Genomic DNA, 18,954 nt, shown 5'->3' on the forward strand with positions numbered 1-18,954 from the left:
TGTGGGTCACACACAAAGGCTGGAAAAGCCCCTGGCCTGTGGGCGACGTCTACTCCTCAGTGACTGGGAGCCTGCCAGGTGGGGCTGCCTCCCTCACACCCTCTCTGCCCAGAGTCCCGTGCTCCCAGCACAGGGCTGTCCTCCAGGCGTGGCTGGCACCCGTCCAGGGCTCTGTAAAGCTCTGGGAACATATCTTTCCCAGGCCCCAGCCACCTCTGTCCTAACAGTCCCTACGCCTGGCTTCCCACTGTCTTTTAGCTCCTTGAGTTCAGGGATGAACCTGATTTAACTCTGGGCCTGGGTAAGTAACAGCCACCTGTTTTGGTTGGTGGTTCACCGAAGCCTCATGCAACCTTCACAGTAGCCCTGGTGAAAGATCATTAACTGTCGTCCAGCTGAGGCGCAGAGCTGTCCAGAACAACAGTCTGCCTGAGGCCACCCAGCTAGAAAGTGGTGGAGCTGACATTCACACTGGGGCAGCTCACTCTGGAGTCCTGGTTCCCTTGCTGCCCCACGCAGCCCAGTACATACCTGATGAGCATTCATGGTGATACTCACCCTTCCTCTGGCCCGGGACTCGGGTGTAGGGCCCTTTGTAGCTGCGCTGATTAGCAAGGGTGGCTCCCCACTGGCTCTGCAGCAGCCTGTTTTCAAGGGCCCTCTGGAGGATAGAAGCGGCTTTTAGGCCATGGGACCCATGGCCAGTCAGCGGGCGCTTGATGAGCACCTATGGTATGCAGGGTCACCTGCTTCTGGGGTGCAGAACAGCCCGCCCTGGAGTGAGGCTACCGCGTGTGGGGTGTTGCGGTGGGCCAGCAGCCCCGCTGGGGCCCCAGATGGCCTACTTGGTGCCATGGCAGACCCCCTAAACTTCTTGCCTTGGCTCCCTCTCCAGGTGGACCAGCGGGTGTTCAGAGACCTCATGAGTGAGAAGCTGCCTCGACTGCACACCCACTTTGAACAGTACAAAGTCGACTACACCCTCATCACATTCAACTGGTTTCTGGTGGTGTTTGTGGACAGCGTCGTTAGTGACATCCTCTTTAAAATATGGGACTCTTTCCTTTATGAGGGACCAAAGGTGGGTCTGCTTGCTGGCTGACTATGGGCAGTGGCCAGGGCAGCAGCAGGGCCAGCTCAGCAGCCGGGCTGGTGTTGCAGGAAACAGCAGTCATTTGCTGGTTCATCAGAAACATGGAATTGCAGTCTGAGCCTCAACCTCTGTCACACAGATGGCAGTGTTATCCCCATTGTCCGGACGAGGAGGTGGAGGCCCAGAGTAAGCAGAGGACTGGGGCAAACTCAGGGGTCAGCTTCAGAGCCCTCCTGCCCACAAGCTTCCCACCCAGTATATTTTGTTGTGAGCCTCATGGGAAGTCCACCACCCAGTCTACTTTGTATTTAAAAAAAAAAATTGTGAATAAAATACATGGTAAATTCAGCTCATGTAACAGGGTATGCAGGAGAAAGAAGATCCCCTGCCTGCTCCTCTCCATGTATTATATCTTGTTTTGAAGGGTTTTTAATGTATATCTGAAATATGTTTTTCAGATTATTTCTTGGAGACAGTTTCATGTTGAGGCATATAGATCTGGCTCTTCTTCTTTTTTAAACTCTGTACAGTGTCTCCTACAGATGAACCAGAAATGTACACAACAGTCCCCTGAGGATGGACACTTATGTTGTTTCCTGTCCTTTGCCACTTCAAACTGTGTTGCAATGACTGCTTTTTTTTTTTTTTTTTGCTTTTTAGGGCTGCACCTGCGGCATATGGAGGTTCCCAGGCTAGGGGTGGAATTGGAGCTGCAGCCCCCGGCCTAGACCACAGCCACAGCAAGATGGGATCCTTAACCCACTGAGCAAGGTCAGGGATCAAACCTGCATCCTCATGGATCCTAGTCGAGTTTGTTACCACTGAGCCACGACAGAAACTCCTGCAGTGACTCCTTATAATTGTCTCTTACACATGTGCAAGTGTATCTGTAGGTGTAGTCCTAGAAGTGGGAGTGCTGGGTCCAGGGTAAACCCAGAACCCAAGGACCCTGTGGTTTTCATCGAGAATGTGCCAAATTGCCCTGCAGAAGGGCCCCACCAGTTCCTGCTCCCACCCCAAAGTTTGAGTGCGTGTATCTCCCCATACTCTGCCCAACACAGTCTGTTTTAACTTGTAAATCTAGTCTGTCATTATTAAAAAGAGTTCTCAACTAGGGCTTAAACAGTGTTTCCTATTGGGCCCTAAGTAGGGATGTTAAGAGAAAGACAACTTACTTAAACTCTGTAGATATTGCTTTCTAGATAAGAGGAAGCGCAGGCTGGTACAGGCCAGCCTGTGCCCTCAGATGTTGGACAAAGCGGTTTGTCCCAAAGCTGCTTGAACTTGTGGGGCCCCCTAGGCGTCCAGTCCCTCTAGCCTCAAAGCAGTGCCCCCCTACCCAAGAATCAGTAAAACAAAAATTTGACTTCGTCACCATATTCATTCTGAGCCCAGTTTCAGTAGTTGAGATAAAAACTTCCTCTGGAGGTAGGGCTCTCTAAGAGCTTCAGAATCCAAGGACCCTAATTTTGATTTTTAAAATTATTTGCAGTTCTTTATAGCTTGTTGACTGGAAGTGTGAGCTGAATGTGGAAGGATTCCACAAAGATTCTAGTCCTTAGGGGAATTTTTGGTTTGGGTTGAAGTGTTGTTGAAAATGGTTTTCTATTAAGATTCGCATCAGCAGAAGCTGTGTATCAGGTCAGGTGTCTGCTGCGCGGGGCCACTCCCAGGGCCCCGGGGAGGCCTGTCCACCCCCAGAGCTGGCACCTGCGGCCGCGCTGCTTCTCTCCTCACAGGCTCCTCCGTCCTTTGCACAGGTTATCTTCCGCTTTGCCCTGGCACTTTTTAAGTACAAGGAAGAGGAGATCCTGAAATTGCAAGATTCCATGTCCATATTCAAGTATCTCCGGTACTTCACGCGCACCATCCTGGATGCTAGGTGAGCCCTTGGAATCCCCAGACCTCAGGGAGGCAGGAATCCTGACCCTTGCCTCCTCGAGCCTGTCCCTGCCATCATAAAGCCAGAGCCTTCCCAGACATGCAGCAGTGAGCGAGGGCGCCTCCTTCCAGGGAGAAAGGGGAGAGGAGTGGGAACGGCTGGTGGCCTCCAAAGATTCAGGAGGAACTAAGGTGAAAGATGCTTTTATTCTTCATCCAGCAAACAGGGGTCCCAGCAACCAGAGTAACATTCTCATCTGTCTACAAGCACTTACTGTCGACGATGCGTAGGCCCCCTGCCAGGCACTGAGGCGCAGGCCCTGTCATTGAACTTGGGGGGCAGTGTGACGGTCTGATTTGCTCAGCTGTGGCAGAGGAAGCCCAGGGAAGGGGTCAATGCAGGAGGAAGCTGGGTGCACCCGGCTGGGAAGGGGCGGCAAGACGTGGCACCATGTGCAGAGGGTGGGAGCACAGCGTGTTTGGGGAACTGCAGGGGTGGCGTGGCCAGGGTGGGGCCAATGTGGCGAGGCTGAAGGCTGGGAGGGAACAGAGCTGGACTGTTCAGGCCTTGTGGACAATGCCCAGGGCCTTGTGCTTCATCCTGAGAGGTTGGGAAGTCCCTGCAGGGTGAGACAGGAGATGGGCCTGTCAGGTGGGAGCAGGACTGGCGGTGGAAGACCAGGGGGTGCAGGCGAGAGAGGGGGTAGCCTGGAGAGCGATGCCCCGGAGGTAGCAAAGGGGGCAGACTGAAGAGAGTGGAGGAGAAGTTTGAACTTGGGAGGCCCCCGGCTTTCTGGCCCTGATAACCGAGGGTTCAGGGGTCGCTTGGCCCCCTTGGTCCCCAGCACAGTTACTGCCTGTTCTGGGCCACCCTCGTTGTCCGTACAGGCCCTGGACCACTGGTGGCGGCTGCTCTGGCCCTGGTGGCCGAGGCCGTGTTCTCCGAGGGGATTTCTGTGGCCCTGCTGCTGACTAGGCGGTGCAGCGCCCTCCGCCCGAGGCGCTGAGGCCACCTTAACCTTGGCTGTGCCCTGGGGCTGAGCTGCCTCTCCTGCATGGGAGTGGACCCCCGCATCAGGCTGGGCACCTTGTGAAAACCACGGGAGTCCTTTTACTGAGAGGCATTTGGAGCTTATTCATGTTTCTCAAACTCTGTGGACTGCCACCCATAATAAGAATATTTTATCTCACAACCTAGGGCACACATCCTGGAGCGTTGTAGCTGGGAGCTGCAGGGCACCGTTGCTGCGGGGGTCTTGGGGCAGGAGAGTGTGCAGGGCCAGAGAGGGGATGGAGGACCGGGCTGGAAAACCACACTCTAGTTCTCTTGAGTGAGGCCACGGGGACCAGGGACGTGGACGTCGGGAGGAGATGGGGGCTGAGGCTATACCCAGCTTCCTCGAAAGTTGTCACTGTTGTTAGGATCTTTTACTTGGGAAGTGGATTTTTAAGAGGTTTTCAGGCTTATTGCTATGTCAGCAACAATAGTATATCTAAGAACACCGTTTGCCTGTGAAAGACTGAGTCTGGGGTGAGCCTTGAGAGCGTTTTCTTCATCTTACATCAGGTCACATGACAAGAATGGTCTTAAGTAAACTTGACTCTGACAGCTAACGCCTGGGAGGGAGGGCATCCTGCTGGGCCCCTGGCAGTTTTGTGCGGGTGTCATTGTCAGCATGGCAGGCGGCTCCGTGGCTGGCAGGGCAGGGCTGCCTTCTGTCTTGCGATCCTGCAGCGCCACCTGGTGAGAGGCTCTCATGCAGCGTTTCTGTCTCTGCCGCCAGAAGTCAAGGTCCAACAAGGCCTGGAGCTTCCGGATGCAGCAGCATCACCTGGGGTGTCCTTAGCACTGCAGGTGCGCTGGCCCTCCCTCTGGACTGGGGCCCAGTATTTTAGTAAGTTCCCCAGACCAGCGGCTCCAAGGAACATTGATCCTGCCTCCATGGATTGGTTCTGCCAAGGAGGAGGTAGGGCATTCTGAGTCAGATGTGGTCAGGGGTGTGGGTGAGAAAAGCTTAGACCAATCTGTGAATCAAGACTTCGAGGCACCTTTCACGTGCTGAGCGTCATCTTCTGAACTTGGCGGGCACAGGGCACTTTCTCATCTCTAGACTGGACCTTCCAGGCCCAGGCAGAGGCGGTGTGTCATCTCCCGTGCTGCCCAGCCTGCGCTGATAGGCCTCAATCGGCAGTGACCGGTATCAGTTTGATTCAGTGCTTTCTGCAGCAGAGAAGGGCCTGGGGCACCTCCATCCCAGGTATACGGAGCCTGTGACTGACGGCTGTCGGAGAAAAGGGGCTGGTCTTACGGCCCGGTTCCCAGTCCCCGGCCAGTGTTGTTTTTCACAGAGACCCACGCTGAGTGATGGCTGGGCTCCAGCCTCTCTCACTCACGAGTTCTAGAACATGCTCCGGGGAGCCGGGCCTTAAAGCCAGCCTTTCTGGCCCTTTCCCTTCTTGCAGGAGCACCCCCTGGCTTGGAGTGAGGCCCGAGGAGAGGGTGGTTAAAAGCATGAGAGGAAGGAATGCCAAGGGCGTGTGACCTTTCTTATGTATGCGTCATGGTAAAGCCTCCCGAGTGACTGAGGAGTAGCAGGAGCAAATGTTTGTTTTCTGACAGAGGCAGGAGGAAGTCCTGTGACATTTCTGTTTCATCACAGCTTCTCCTGGGGTTTGTAAGTGTATAGGGCCTTCCTTCCCTGCTGCTTAGTGCTGGAGGAGCTGGCTTCTGCAGTGGCCCGAGACAGCTGGAAGCCATTGCCAGGCCTCAGGGCACGTTTTAGCCCTGTTTTTATTAAACCATTGGCCAGTGGTTAGGGGCAAATTACCATGATTTTTAAATGTTTATTGTAGCTGGGTGCCTTGATCTGGGGGAAGTACAAAACCCATAAACCACCCTTTTTCTCCATAGACTGCATCTTGCCACGCCACTGACTGGTCTGCCAGTTACCCCCAGGCTTGCCCAGGCATCGTGCATCCGTTCACTCCCCAGCCATCAGCTTGGCAAGTCTTCCCAAGCACACCCTGCGCAAGGCCTCCTGCTGGTTCCAAAGAGTCAGAGGCATGTGGCCCCCACCGTCACTGAGCAAGTGCCAGACACCGTCCTAGTGCCCACGGGTAGCAACCCAAGGAACCCATTAATTATGCGATGTACAGATATGGAATTGGAGGCTGTAAAGAGGGCACTTCACCTGCTCTGTGTCACACAGGAAGTGCCTGGTGGAGCTGGTGTCTGGATTCAGGCCACCACGTGAGCCTGCCCCTGCAAGAGCACAGCCCTCCGAGCTGGACTCCCCGTGCCCTCAGGCCTCTGGGCTGAAATGAGGGCTGTGGGTGAGCACTGCCTGAGCCTCCCTGACGTGCTCCGTCTGTGTCTTGCCAGGAAGCTGATCAGCATCTCCTTTGGGGACCTGAACCCATTCCCCCTGCGCCAGATCCGGAACCGGCGTGCCTACCACTTGGAGAAGGTCCGGCTGGAGCTGACAGAGCTGGAGGCCATCCGGGAGGACTTCCTGCGTGAACGGGACACCAGCCCTGACAAGGGCGAGCTGGTCAGCGACGAGGAAGAGGACACCTGAGCGCCACCCAACCCCCACCCACCCCGACGCTGCTCTTCTTGCCTTCACAACCAAAGTGTGCCAAAAAGGTGAATAGCGGGGACGTGTCTGCTCGTTTCAAAGCCCGAATGTCACATCCGTGGTCTCTGGACGTCTGCTGGGCAGATGTCAGAGCCACACTGCACTTTCTCATTCCCACTCGGGGTGGGGGCTCATCTGTTTACAGCCATCCCCACGCCGCGGCCTCTGGCGCTCGCATTGCCCTGCTTTCTGCCTGGTGGGTCATCACCAGCTTACAGTCAGCTGCTTCCAAGAGTCTGTTTACAGCATCTGTCGGCTGTGTTGCTGTGTCTTGCTTAGAAAACCTTACCTCGGCCATCTCCCCCGTGGTGTCCTGTACCTGGTGGGCGGCCGTGGGTGTTTTTTGAATGGCTGCCAGGGAGGATGCCCACTGCACTTCAGACACTCCTGAGCCAGAGTCTGACTGCTTCCGGTGGCATAAAGGTTGGTGGGAAAAAACCTTAGGAAAGCAAGCACATCCCGTGTGCCGAAGCAGCCTGTGGAAATTCTGTCCACAGGCCTTCTTTCTGCTGGCGGCTCCACACGGCCAGCCATGCCCCCGTTTCTGGCGCAGCGTTTCCCCTCTCATGCACAGCCTCCAGACACCCCCCACCCCGCAACTCACTCCGCCCACACGGGCCACGAGGCTCTGTGCAAAGCTCCCCTTTCCATCTGAGTGTTGACTCTTGGCTCCTTCTTCACATGTGGATGGGATTCCAAGGAACCTGTGGGTCATGAGCCTACAAAGCAGCCCCCTACCCCCCCACCCCGACCCCTGCCAGGCTTGGCTGAGGGAGGAAGCTTCTCTGGGGGCGCTCTGCAGGGCAGTGGTACAGTGGCAGTGTGAACACTGCTGGACTGCCGGACCCCATGGCTTCCTCGGGAAGAGCCCGTGCTCAGTGTCTCCGCCAGGCCAGGGTGGCAGGGAGGCCACTGCCAGGACTTGCAGCTGGGAAGACTTTGCTTGGGGTCAGAGCTTTGCAGAGCCCTCCCGGACGTGTCCCCTTCCCACCACCACACAGAAGCATCCTGTTCTCGGCAGCTGTCCTCCCCTCCCTGAGACAAGGCAGCCCTCCCCTGTGGGGCGCCTGTTGTCCCCAGCAAGTCAGGCTGCCCAGGTAGTGCTGGGACTTTGAGCACCACCTTTCTGAAGGCCTGGCAGGGGCTTTGTGCAGTGGAGGTTGTTCTTGCTTAATCACTCTGTGGACCAGCCTGATGTGTGAGAGCACGATTCCTGGACAGTATTACTCAATAGGAAAGAATAGGAAAGAAACGATTTTAAATGGGTTTTTTTGTTTGTTTGTTTTTACACTACCTGGAAAAACTTGGAAATAATCCTTAGCTGATATTAAACATGCGTAGACTATTGAAACAGTGTAATCTGAAGAAGTGCCTTTTTCAGAGCATGGTTCTTAAGTGTCGGTCTTCTAGCAGTTAGCATAGTAAGGATTGAGCTTAGCTTTTCTGTTTGGTTAAGCTGGTTAATTGGGTTTTTCACTGTATAGAGGGAGTTGGCCTCTATATGTAGCCAAAAGCTTTAGTCTCTTTTCGAATATCAGAAATGTGTTTTCTCATTGTTTTGGTCTCTGGGAGTAGCTGTCTGAGGTTGTCAGGAGGAAGCTGCCTTGGGAGTTGGGTCGCTCCAAGGCAGATGTTGCAGCCTCACTTCTATGCGCAGACCCCCGCAGGACCACTGGGCTGCAGCCCACCTCCCACAGCTGCCGTCAGCCTAGGGGACAGTAGCCCAGGAGGTGCAGGAAGAGTGGAGCTGGGGTCCCACAGATCAGCTCCATCTTCCTTGAGACTTTAGTTCCCAAGTTGATTTTCCCCCTGGGACTGCCACGTCCTGGGGGCTGAACGGCTGCCTATAGGAACAGAACCGCCTTAAACGCACCTGAATTGGGCCCAGGAGCCTGCCGTGTATGGCTAGAGCCCAGTGTGTGGCCATTCCCTGAGTGGTGGTGGGGTGTTACCCAGGCGATTACTATCAGTGACCAGGCAGCTGGCAAGGGTGAGTGGAGAGATGGGGGAGGAAAGGGGCCAGGAACGCTTTCCTGGAGGGTCTCCTCTGGAATGAAGCACTGGGTGTCCAAGGGGCGGGAATGCTTGGCCCTACTCCACTCGGGGGAATAGGATGGAGCCCACTCCTTCCTCTAGAACCGTAGGGCTTGCTCCCCCTCCCCTTGTGCCGCTGAGGAACGAGCTGCTCGGTACCCTTCGTGCGCCCGTCGGGGGCCCTCTGACAGGGGCTGCCTCAGCCCGGGGCCCCTGCAAGGTGGGCCTTGCAGCCCACAGCCTGCTTCCCAGATGCACACTCCACGGCCAAGGGGAGCCGCCCTCATCACACCAGGTGGGCACCTCCAGCTTTCCTCTTGGTGGGTTTTTGTTTTTTATGGGTTGAACATTTGTTAATACTTTTTACTTTTGTATATTTTCACTACAGTTTATTTTTTTATAGGCTATTTTTATCAAAGTTTTCTAGATTATGTACGTCTATTTTATATAACAAATTCTTCTGTGTGCACGACTCCCTCATATGTATTTATGTAAACCTGAGCCTCTGGAATGCGCTTCACCTCTGTGCAGTCTCTGGCCTCTAGCTGGACCGTCACTGACGTCCCCTTTTGTGTGTGGGGGCCCACTTCGTACCCCAGGTAGCCGTGGGCTACTTGCAGTCATGCTGACAGCGGTCCGGCAGCAGCCAAGACTGTTGATTGCTGGGAACAATCCTGGTTTCAACTACATTATATCGATATAGGAAGTATTCCAGGCAAATAGCCAGTCTGGGTTTAACTAAATGTTTGTATTATTGCACAAATCCCTCCTCGCTTTGCACAGTGCTGCCTTCCTGCTTGCGTGCTGGGCAGCTGGGTCTGCCTGGGGCTGTCCTCGCAGGCAGGAGGCTGGGTGCGGCACTGGAGGCCTCGGGGCATTGCCAAGTGACCCTTTCCTTCTTGTCACAGCAGCTTCTGTGCTTACCTTCAGGTTAAATTTTGGAATTGTCATACTAAAAGGCAAAATAAACTACTAATTTGTATAATGTTCTGGTTTGAAGTGCAGCTAGAACTTGTGATGAGACTCAGCCCCCAGGGCTCAGAGGTGGGGCAGGCTTTTGGGGGGGGGGGCGCTCTCCACCTTCCAGCTGGGTGTCTCTGCGTCCCTGTTCTTGGCTGCTCTGGGTGTGGGGGGGGGACACAGTGTGCCTTTGTCAGCAGTGGTAGCCCTGGGAGGCCCTGAGACCATGTCCAGGCTGCAGGTGAGGGCTGGGGGCTCTGGGTGGGCGGGGAGCCAGGAGCTGAAGCAGCCACAGGGAGGCGGGCACCCCCCTCCCACCAGCTGTGACGAGCTCTGCCTGAGTCATGGGTTGTTTGCCTCCTGCCTGGGCTGACAGCTCAGGCCCAGCTGCCACCGGGGACACCACTCCCCTCACCCCCTATTGTTGGAAAAACACATGAGAATGATTAAGACCCAGTGTCTTTCCGCAGTGTGACGACGGTGGGGGGAGCCAGTGAGGACTCCCAGACAGAGCAGGCGAGGAGATGGGGAGGCTGTGGATGCCTGAGGTCACAGCACAACAGCAATGGCATAGCTGGAACTGGTAGCCCCTGCTGGCTGTGTGGGTCAGGGGCCCTGCTCCTGTCCCTTGTAAGGGGTTGCGCTTGTGACCTTGGAAAGCTCTGGGAAGCCATTTCTCAGAGCATGGGTCCCCAGGGCCTCCTTGGGCCAGCCGGCTGCTGCAAACACAGACAGGAAGCAAGCCTGACACCCCTCCACCCTCGGACAGTGCAGTGCTGCTGGGACTCTCTGTGCAGACTTACCCTGGGGCTGCTCAGGGCCACCTTCCCACCTAGTCACAGCGGGAGGTGGGCGCTCAAGGCCTACGGTCCGGGCGCATGGCTTTGGGCCAGACCCCTCCCTCTCAGAGCCTTGGGCTTCTCATCTCAAAGTAGGGTACTCACTCCAGCCCCGTAGAATGTGCTCATGACTAAATAGGGTGTGATGTGGGATCAGAGACAGCACCTTTCTAACTCCAGTCCTGTCCTGGGAGACACTTGTCAACTGCTTCAGCCTCTGATACTATTTCTTGGTCTCTGTCCCCAAGGAGTGATTTTCAGGGTCCCCCCAACCCCCACCCCACTCAGAACACACAGCAAGCCACGAGGAGCCATGGGGCCCAGGGCAAGTGCCCTCATGCCCCCCACACTCAGCTCCAGGACCACCAGTTCCCATCACGCTCTGCGAGTGGCCGACACCCGAGAACAGAACATGAGTGGTGTTTCCCCATCTGGAGAAGGGGGCGAACCCTGTCCAGGAGTAGAACTTGGGAGGACATGGTAAAACGGTCAAGTCCAAGGCACAGGGCCAGAGGTAAGGGCCAGGGAGCCTGCACAGGCCACTTTATGGAGCTAGTGGCAGGCCTTCCCCAGCCTCCTCGCCAAGGCCCCGGGTGGGGTGCATGAAGTTAAGGGGTGTGGAAGGATGGTGAGTAGGGACCATCCCCCCAGGCCTCTGAAAACTGCTCCCAGTGCCTAGAAAAGCTTCCCACCACCCCTCATCCAACCCACCGAGGCCCTGAGCACACCTGTCTGGGAAGCAGCCCTCAGCTCACAAGGCCTCGGCCTTCCCTTTGGGCCTTCCTGCCCCCAGGGCCCTGTCCTGCGGGCTTCTCAGCCGCCCTCTCCCCCTGGTGGAGATGAAAAGGCGGTGTCTCTGCTGCGGCAGAGCTGGAGTTTCTGACCTCAAATCCCCCCGCCCAAGAGGAAGCCAAGCTGCACTTCAAAACAGTAGATGCTCGTTTATGTATAATAATAATATAATAATAAATTGTTACACAAACTGTTAGAATAAAAAAATACCTTTTCTGAGGGGAGGGGTCCCCAGCCTGCCGCTGGCAGGGGCGGGTTAGCACCATGAGGGCGCGAGGGACAGGGGCTCCGCCGCGGCCCATGCTGGGCGCTGAGGTCTGTGTGTCTGTCGATCTGGGAATCCTGGCTGGGCTGGGCCGTGGGTCAGCGGCGGGCGACCCGCTGATGGCCACGGGAGGGGGCGCCGTGGCCGGGCAGGGGGCAGGAGCGACAGCACTGGGAGCGGACGGTGGGCAGCTGGCAGCGGCCCAGCAGGCGCAGAGTCTCGCAGAAACCAAACGACAGGCGATCGCGCTCACAGCCTGGGGGCAGAGGGAGGGTCAAGACACCAGAACAGCCCCGTTCCTGCCTGTACCCAAGTGGCATGGCTTCCCTGAGATTTGACCAAGGCCCTCTCCTTGCCCCTCAGCAGCCTTAAGGGGACCTGCAGCCACCACCGAAGCATCGGCCTGCTGTTTCCAGAGGGGCTCCCCTGGACCTGAGTTGCAGATCTCCAGCTGTTAGTCTGTCCCACTTGGCCTTGGCCCCCACCTTCAGGGCTGGAGCACTGGCACTGCTGGGCTCAGGTTTCCAGAGGAAAGTGCTCATGAGAAGTCAAGGGGCCTGCCACCCCTCTCTGTCCCCGCAGACTCCAGCAACCTGACATGTCAACTAAGGTCCCAGGTGCCTCAGGCCAGCCTACAGCGGCCTCTGCCCTCCAGCCCTGCCACCTCCCTCTGCCCAAAGGCACCTGTCAGGCCTCCCTGACCCCCTGCAGCCACATGGGTAATACTCAGCTTCAGTTGTGGGTCACATACCAGGTCTCATCAGCCAGGCCAAGCACTGAGGCCCAGAGAGAGCAGGTGTGACCTGGACCATAGAGCCCATCAGCGGAACCCAGGCCTCCTGAGGGTGGCCAGAGGAAGGCTGCAGGCCGGCTGTGCCTGTCCGGGGCTGAGGCTTGGCAGGCTCTCCTGCCCTGTGCTTATCAAAGCTATTTTGGGACGCGGCTTGCTTCCAGCCTCCTGGCCTTGCGCCCGCCGCCTCTGACAGCCCCCAGCTGCCGCCTGGCCCTGCTCACTCCAGCTGACACCCCAGGGGAAGAGAAGCAGGAAGGCAACTGGCAGCCCTGGGACATTCCTGGGTCCCAGCAGAGGGCACAAGGCAGCAGGCTGGCTCCTCCACTGTGGCTCTGGGGAGCAGCTCTAACATACGCAGCTGCAGACCTGTTCCTGCTGTGTGACCTCAGGCCAGTTTCTTAACCTCTCCAGAGCCCCACCTCCACAGGCCAACGGATGTGGCCAAGCTGTGTCCGCTGCCTCAGCACGATGACTACACACCCTGGAGTTAACAGGCTTTCCAAACGTCCTGCCACACAGCCCCACAGAGCATCAAAACATCCTGGGGACTCCAGGGTCTCAACATGCAGTCACTTCCTTGGCTGGTCTCCGCCCCTGACTCCTCACCTGGGCACCAGCAGCCAGCCTGAGGCTGTGCGCGGGAGGCGCTGAGGCGCTCGGTGGATGGATGCTGAGGGCAGGGTGCTCAGGGTGGGTGGGATTTCTGCTGGGCCTCGAGGTAAGGAGACCTGGGCAGGAAGACCACACTGGCCAGTGGCATGGGCAGCAAAGCACAGCAGTAGCTAGGCTGGGCCTGTCCAAGGACTGCCAAGGAGCCAGTCTGGGGGGACCTTGTCCTGGGGGGACCTTGTCCTAGGAGCAGGGGTCAGACGTGATAAGCACAGAAGCTGCTGGGTTCTCATGACTTTCAGAGGTAGCTCGAGGCGCTCTTCCTAACCTCATGAGGGGCGATGCGGTGACCACGAGGGAAAGGAAGCAGCCAGCCTTCTCTGAGCACGTCCCGGGCCCTTCCCCTTAAGACCTGACTTAGGAGAACAGGGGTCGTCTGTGCCTTTACACTCTAAGAGTGGCGGCCTGGACAGGGATGTGGGGTGGCCAGGAGTGACTCCAGGACCACAGTTTCTGTGCTCAGCACCGCTGGATGGGGCCAGCGGGGGTGCTATGCTGCAGGAAGGAAGTGTGTGTGTGTGTCCAGAGCCCCCTCTGGCAGAGGCTCTTCCTCCAGGAGGACCCAGCTGGCCAGGAAGCCACCCGCTGCTGGGAGCTCGCAGGACCCCAGGAGGGAGGCCCTTTCCTGCGGCTCCTCTGCTCATTCCGGGCAGCCCTCCCCTGGCCAGGAAGCGGACAGGCCAGAGCCTGGGCTGGGCTCACCCCTGCCTGCGGCCCTGTCTCAGGGACATCCCAGCCTTATTCTGGGGGCAGGCGCGTAACTGAGACCAGAAAGGAAAAGAGCTTGCCTGGGGTCACACACAGATTAGGGGCTGAGGCTGCAACCTCCATGCCTCCCCTGCACTCAACAAAGCTGCCCGCGGGGGGACGACTCCCCTGGGCCCCCACCCCAGCACAGCCCCAGTTGCTCCAAGGCTCCCCCTCAGCTGGTGCCCAATGGCCTGAGGACCCCCATCTCCCCACCGAGAGCCGTCGGGGCACTCACGTGGCAGCTCTGTGAGCTCGCAGTCCTGGATGCCACAAGGCCGGGAGCTCTCGGGCCAGGCCTCGTGGCCGCACTGGTCGCTGTCTTCCTCGGGCAGCCCACTCTGGGTATTAACGCACTTGACCAGGCGCCGCTGGACGCCGCCACCGCAGGGGGCTGAGCACTGCAGGGAGCGGGGCAGGGGTGAGCCTGCCCTTGGCCTGCCCTGCAGGGGGGCATCCGGGCAGCCACTGCCTTCGCTAGGAGGCTGGGCTCCTTAGAAGGTCAGTCCTGACCTGGAGGAGGGCCCAAGGACGGGGGGGAAGCTGCCAGCCCCCCACAAGACGGGACATGCCTGAGAGGTCTGGGAGGGGCTGCAGGGCAGTGGACACGAGGCCCACCATCCTGAGTCAGGCCCTTGTGTTACCAATTGGGGTCTGATGTTGTTTAAAATCTCGTAAAGATAAATTTAACCTGTGCCCAACATTGTGCCAGGCCATGTGCTAAGTCCCTTGTTACATGACTCAATTTAATCCTCGAAGCCCCGTTTTACAGATGAGAAGACCAAGGCCTGCCAAAGCGGCCTTCCCGGGGTCCCTCAGCAGCCAGTGGGACAAGGACTGAGATTTCTAAACCTGTGAGCTCCAAACAGGCCTGGCAGGAAGAGGTCCTGCCCACCCGAGGCCTCGCTGGCCACACTCATCCCCCCTTGGCCAGCCTGGCCTTTCTTTGTTTAGTCCCCTGAGCACCTGTCACTCCTGCCCCAGGACCCTGCACACCCCTCCCTCACATCACTGACCCTTTGGTCTCGCTCTAAAGTCCCCTCCTCCGAAGACCTTCCCCGACACCATGGCGCACGTCTCTTGTTTTCAGTCTGCCTCCTTGGCAGCCATCAGCCATAGCAGGGTGGGGACCTCGTCGGGCCACCACTGGTCACCCCACTGATCACAGAGAGCCGGGCACACAGTGCACACTCAACTCCTCAGGTGAACAAAGGTGCCCCCCTCCTACCCTGCCTGCTCACCTGGCCCCAGGGCCCCACCACCCACTGTGTGCAGGGGTGGGTGTTGCAGGGTCGTGTGCTGTTGGGTCTTAGCGCTTCCTCGCAGAGGCCCGGCTCTGGGCAGGTGACCAAACGCTGCTGCTCGCCCCCGCCGCAGGCCTCAGAACACTGGGAGGGCAGGGAAAGGGGTGTGGGCGCTGCCCGGGTCTGAGGACACCCCCACCCCCATCCCAGAGCCCCAGGCCTCACCTCCCTCCAGGAAGAGGTGTACCAGCTGAGGCAGGGCTGGGCCCCACAGGGCCGGCGGGCAGGCGGCTTGGCAGGCCCCGGCTGGCAGTGGAAGGGCCGCAGTGGCCGGAAGTCCCGCGTGTCCACGCACTGCACGTCCCGCGTGGAAGAACCCCCGCCACAACTGCGGGAGCACTGAAGGCCAAGGGTCACGCGTGTGGACCCCGTGAGGGCTGTGGCTAGGTGGGCATTGGGCCCCCAACCCCCTCCAGGGCAAGTCCCTTAAGAATCCCAGTGAGAGGTCAGAGCTGGTCAGCCTTGGGCGGCAGGCGGCCTGGCCAGGGGCTGCCCCAGGAGGGGACAGATGGAGGAGAGGAACAAGGAGAAAGTGAAACCCCAAAGACAACGGAGAAGGCTTGGGGTGGGCCAAGCCTCACGAAGGTGCAATGACTGGAAAGAGACTAGAAATTCAAGTACGAAGGTACGCAGCACAGAGCCCTCCCCAGTCCTCACTGGTGGCTGTGGCTGATCCCAAGACAGGCCATGGGCCCCAGGGCTCCACCCTGCAGCCTGAGGCCGCCCACCTTCTCCGTGCCCACGCACCTTGCTCCAGTTGCCTGTATGCCAGGCAGCACAGGGCCGCAGGTGGCAGCGGCGGGCAGGCTGGGGCCGGCCAGCGGGGATGCAGTCCTCCTCCCGGCCGGAGCTGCAGCGCACGGGCCTCCAGACGGCACCCAGGCCACACGTGGTGGAGCACTGGGGGCAGAGGACGCAGAGGCCATGAGGAGACAGATCACTGCTCCCTCCGGCTCCTCCGACAGGGGGCTGCCCATCAAGTGGACCTAGTGCCTTAGTTTCCTCATCTGCAGAGTGGACTCCTCCATCCATCTCCCAAGGGAACCATGAAGATAGAAAGTCAAATCCCCTAGCAATTAACAACAGTCCCTGCTCACAGGACACACATGTGCAGTGGCCCTGATGTCCTACTGCTTCCCAGAAGCACTGGGAAGGAAGTGTGCTTCCTCAGTGGGCCTCAGCCTGTCCCTCCAACACCAAAACCAGGGATCTGAACAGAGGCAGCTCACTTCCCCTACGGTGACAATCTGGGGCTGTCTGGGTGGGAGAGGGGCTGCAGGACACAGGCTGGCTCTTTTCCATGCAGTTCAGGCCCTCACAGCCCCTGATGGAGCAAGTGGAGCCACTGAGGGGACAGCCAGGTGGCAAGGATGGAGCTGAACCTGGAGGAGCCAGGCAGAGCCCTGGCAAACCCTGGTGGGACCACTGAGCAGGACCGGGCCTGGGGGCTGTGGGAGGCTTCCCTGTCAACACAGCTGTCTGGGGTGAGCTCCCTGCTCCTGGGAGCATGCAAGCCATAGCACAAGAGCAACATTCCTCCTGGCTGCCCCTCATTTGTGCCTGCCGTGCCTGCCCTGCCCTCCCAGCCGCCCCCTGTGCTGCTCAGGATTGAGCTCTGGGCATCCAGGGCCACATACCCCTGCCTGCCCTGCTGCTCAGAAGGGAAACTGAGGCTTGATGGGCAGACTGGCCCCAGGAGGACACAGAGGGCAGGATGACCGAGCCGGGCAACATTCCTCCCTGTTTACAGAGCCTGTGGCCACCACAGGCAGTCAGTTCCCTGGGAGGCAGACAGACAAGGCTCTGCTCACCTCCAGGGTCCTGCTCACCCCCCCACCCGCACCCTGCCCCCGCACCACTTGCCTCGCTCCAGTTTCCTACTTCCCAGCTGGCGTTCCTGGCGGCTGGCAGGTACACAGGGGCCTCCGCCTCAGTCGGGCTGGGGACCAGCGGGGCAGGGGCTCTGCTGCTGTTGGCCAGACTGTCCTGAGCTGGTATGGACAGGAGCACAGGGCCTGGGGACTCATCAGAGTTGGGGGACTCAGGCTGGCCCAAGGGTCCTGGGCTAAGGGCAGTCACCCAAGGTGTGTTTCCTAGGCCAGTTGGGGCTGTCCGAAGGAAAGTTCCTGGCACTGCCCCTGTCTGCAGATCTTGTAGAGCCATTCTCGGGGTTGAAAGGGTGGGACTCCCTGGCTCCAGGGGGCTGTCCGTGCCCCATGTGTCTGGCAGAGCGGCTGTGGGAGGAGGTTGGGGCCCCAGGCCACTGTCCAGGGCTGGGTCCCAGGCCACAACCTTGCCTGTCCACAGCTCTACCATGTTGGGACCTGAAGAGTGGGTGGTGCTGATGGAGGGCAAAGGGGGCGACGTGGGGCTGGGCTTCTGGGGAAGGTACGGTGCTTTGTGGCCTGTGGCTTCGTCATCATCCTCGGAAACCTCATTGGTCCTCTCCCCCTGGGGTGGGGGCAGGGGTGGCTGGCCCTGGCTGTGCTCCCCTCCAGGGAAGCTGGTCTGGTTGCCAGGGGGCACGGGCGTCTCCAGGCTGACTGGAGTTGGGGGCCAAAGTAAGCTGGGGAGGCCAGGGTCCGGGGCTCCAATGGGGGCATCCTCCTCAGACAAGAAATTGAGCTGGGGGTTCCCAGGGGTCTGCTCCGAGGGCGGGGGAGGGGAGTGACCAGCCCAGCGGGGCCCGGGGACAGCCCCCTCCTTCTCAGCCCCAGGAGGCTCTGTGGCAGGCACGGGAGTGCCCGTGGGGGGCTCAGGAGGACTGCTCAGGGGTGGGGGCATCCAATCCCCTGTCAGGTCCGTGTCAGGCTCCTCGAAGATTCCGTAGGACAAGTCCTCATGGAAGTTAATGAAATTGTAGTCATAGTAGAAGTCATCCACAAACACAGGCCCAGGCAGGCCCATCTTGGGGTCCTCCTCCCCGATGGCATTGCCCATGCCAGCTGGCTCGGGGGGTGAGGGGGGCAGAGGGCGTGGGGCCGGGCGCCGAGGGATGAAGTCAACCTCATTGAAGAGCTCGTGGCTGGAAGAGCCACTGCCTGAGCCTTCAGGGCCCGGCGTGTCCACGGCCTGCAGGCAGGGTGGCAGAAGGCAGGCAGCCTCGCTTGCTGGCCGCTGGGCCTCATCGCAGGGGACACCGGTGTCATTGGTGCAGAGGATGCTTCGGTGCTGAGTGCCTGGCCCACACGTCACTGAACACTAAAGGGAACGCCAGGTGAGGGACTCAGGCCAGGAGAAGCTGGGGCCTGGCAAGGAGCCCTGCCCACTGCTAAATGTCACTGCACAGGGCCTTGCCAGCCCTCTCTGGCCCTAACCAGCTCAAGGCCGTGACTTGTGGCCTGTGACCTCCCAGGGCATCCTAGCCCCTTTGGGGACAGGGCTGAACCTGAAATGTGCCAGCCTCCCTCCCACGAGAGTACCTGGCAGCAAGAGCTCTCCAGAGGCTGCCTCAGCTTCCCTATAGCCCAAGACTGAGAGGCAGACCTGGGGACACCATCCTGATGCTCACCTGAGACCAGTTCCCTACGGCCCAAGTGGCCGGACAGGGCACGTCACGGTTGCAAGGGGTTTCAGCAGGGGGCCGGGGTAGGTGTTCGCAGGCGGGAGGCTCCAAGGCGCTCTGCTCATCCAGCCCCACACTGCGGATGCAGAGCACAGCCCGCCGGGAGAACCCCCCAGGCCCGCAGGAGCGGGAGCACAGCTGCCACTCGCCTGCCCACCACCTGCAGGGGGCACACAGGCGGCATCAGCATGGACTAGGCCCTTGGGATCCAAGCAAGGTCAGGTCCAAGCCCAACGGATTATTCCCCAGGGCTCCAAGTCCAGGTCAGCGCCCTGGCCCCCAAAGCCCAGTGACAGGGCACAGCCCCCTTTGCTCCTGCCACCTTCAACCCTGGGGCAGGGGAGCAAGACCAGTGGCCAGGATCCCTATCCAGG

The 18,954-nt window shown here is 59.0% G+C and overlaps 2 protein-coding genes across 19 annotated transcripts in view; one reads left to right on the plus strand and one right to left on the minus strand.

Moving 5' to 3' along the window:
• The window catches only part of TBC1D2B (TBC1 domain family member 2B), an 87,737-nt gene extending 78,106 nt beyond the window's left edge, over nucleotides 1-9,631 (plus strand). For 4 of the 7 annotated variants that reach the window (XM_021098841.2, XM_084968387.1, XM_084968389.1 and 1 more), the window contains 3 exons: nucleotides 896-1,081; nucleotides 2,854-2,975; nucleotides 6,357-9,631. In XM_021098841.2, the coding sequence (XP_020954500.2) occupies nucleotides 896-1,081; nucleotides 2,854-2,975; nucleotides 6,357-6,552 (504 nt within the window). In that variant the 3' untranslated portion in view covers nucleotides 6,553-9,631. Of the gene's footprint in view, nucleotides 1-895; nucleotides 1,082-2,853; nucleotides 2,976-5,885 lie in introns of all 7 variants that reach the window. The other 3 variants (XM_021098840.2, XM_084968386.1, XM_021098842.2) reach the window with 2 other exon arrangements.
• ADAMTS7 (ADAM metallopeptidase with thrombospondin type 1 motif 7) overlaps nucleotides 9,376-18,954 on the minus strand; it is a 67,839-nt gene continuing 58,260 nt past the window's right edge. For 6 of the 12 annotated variants that reach the window (XM_084968376.1, XM_084968382.1, XM_084968379.1 and 3 more), the window contains 8 exons: nucleotides 18,527-18,740; nucleotides 16,879-18,216; nucleotides 15,763-15,915; nucleotides 15,181-15,354; nucleotides 14,953-15,099; nucleotides 13,950-14,112; nucleotides 12,902-13,023; nucleotides 9,376-11,758 (listed from right to left, as the gene is read on the minus strand). In XM_084968376.1, coding sequence (XP_084824502.1) covers nucleotides 11,192-11,758; nucleotides 12,902-13,023; nucleotides 13,950-14,112; nucleotides 14,953-15,099; nucleotides 15,181-15,354; nucleotides 15,763-15,915; nucleotides 16,879-18,216; nucleotides 18,527-18,740 — 2,878 coding nt within the window. In that variant the 3' untranslated portion in view covers nucleotides 9,376-11,191. The remainder of the gene's footprint in view (nucleotides 11,759-12,901; nucleotides 13,024-13,949; nucleotides 14,113-14,952; nucleotides 15,100-15,180; nucleotides 15,355-15,762; nucleotides 15,916-16,878; nucleotides 18,217-18,526; nucleotides 18,741-18,954) is intronic. The other 6 variants (XM_084968377.1, XM_084968385.1, XM_084968381.1 and 3 more) reach the window with 1 other exon arrangement.

The sequence above is a fragment of the Sus scrofa genome, chromosome 7 (genome assembly GCF_054392235.1).
Source record: "Sus scrofa isolate SSC_HxYL_T2T_F1_AM1 chromosome 7, Sscrofa_HxYL_maternal_Yorkshire_Landrace_v2.0, whole genome shotgun sequence".
NCBI classification, from domain to species: domain Eukaryota; kingdom Metazoa; phylum Chordata; class Mammalia; order Artiodactyla; family Suidae; genus Sus; species Sus scrofa.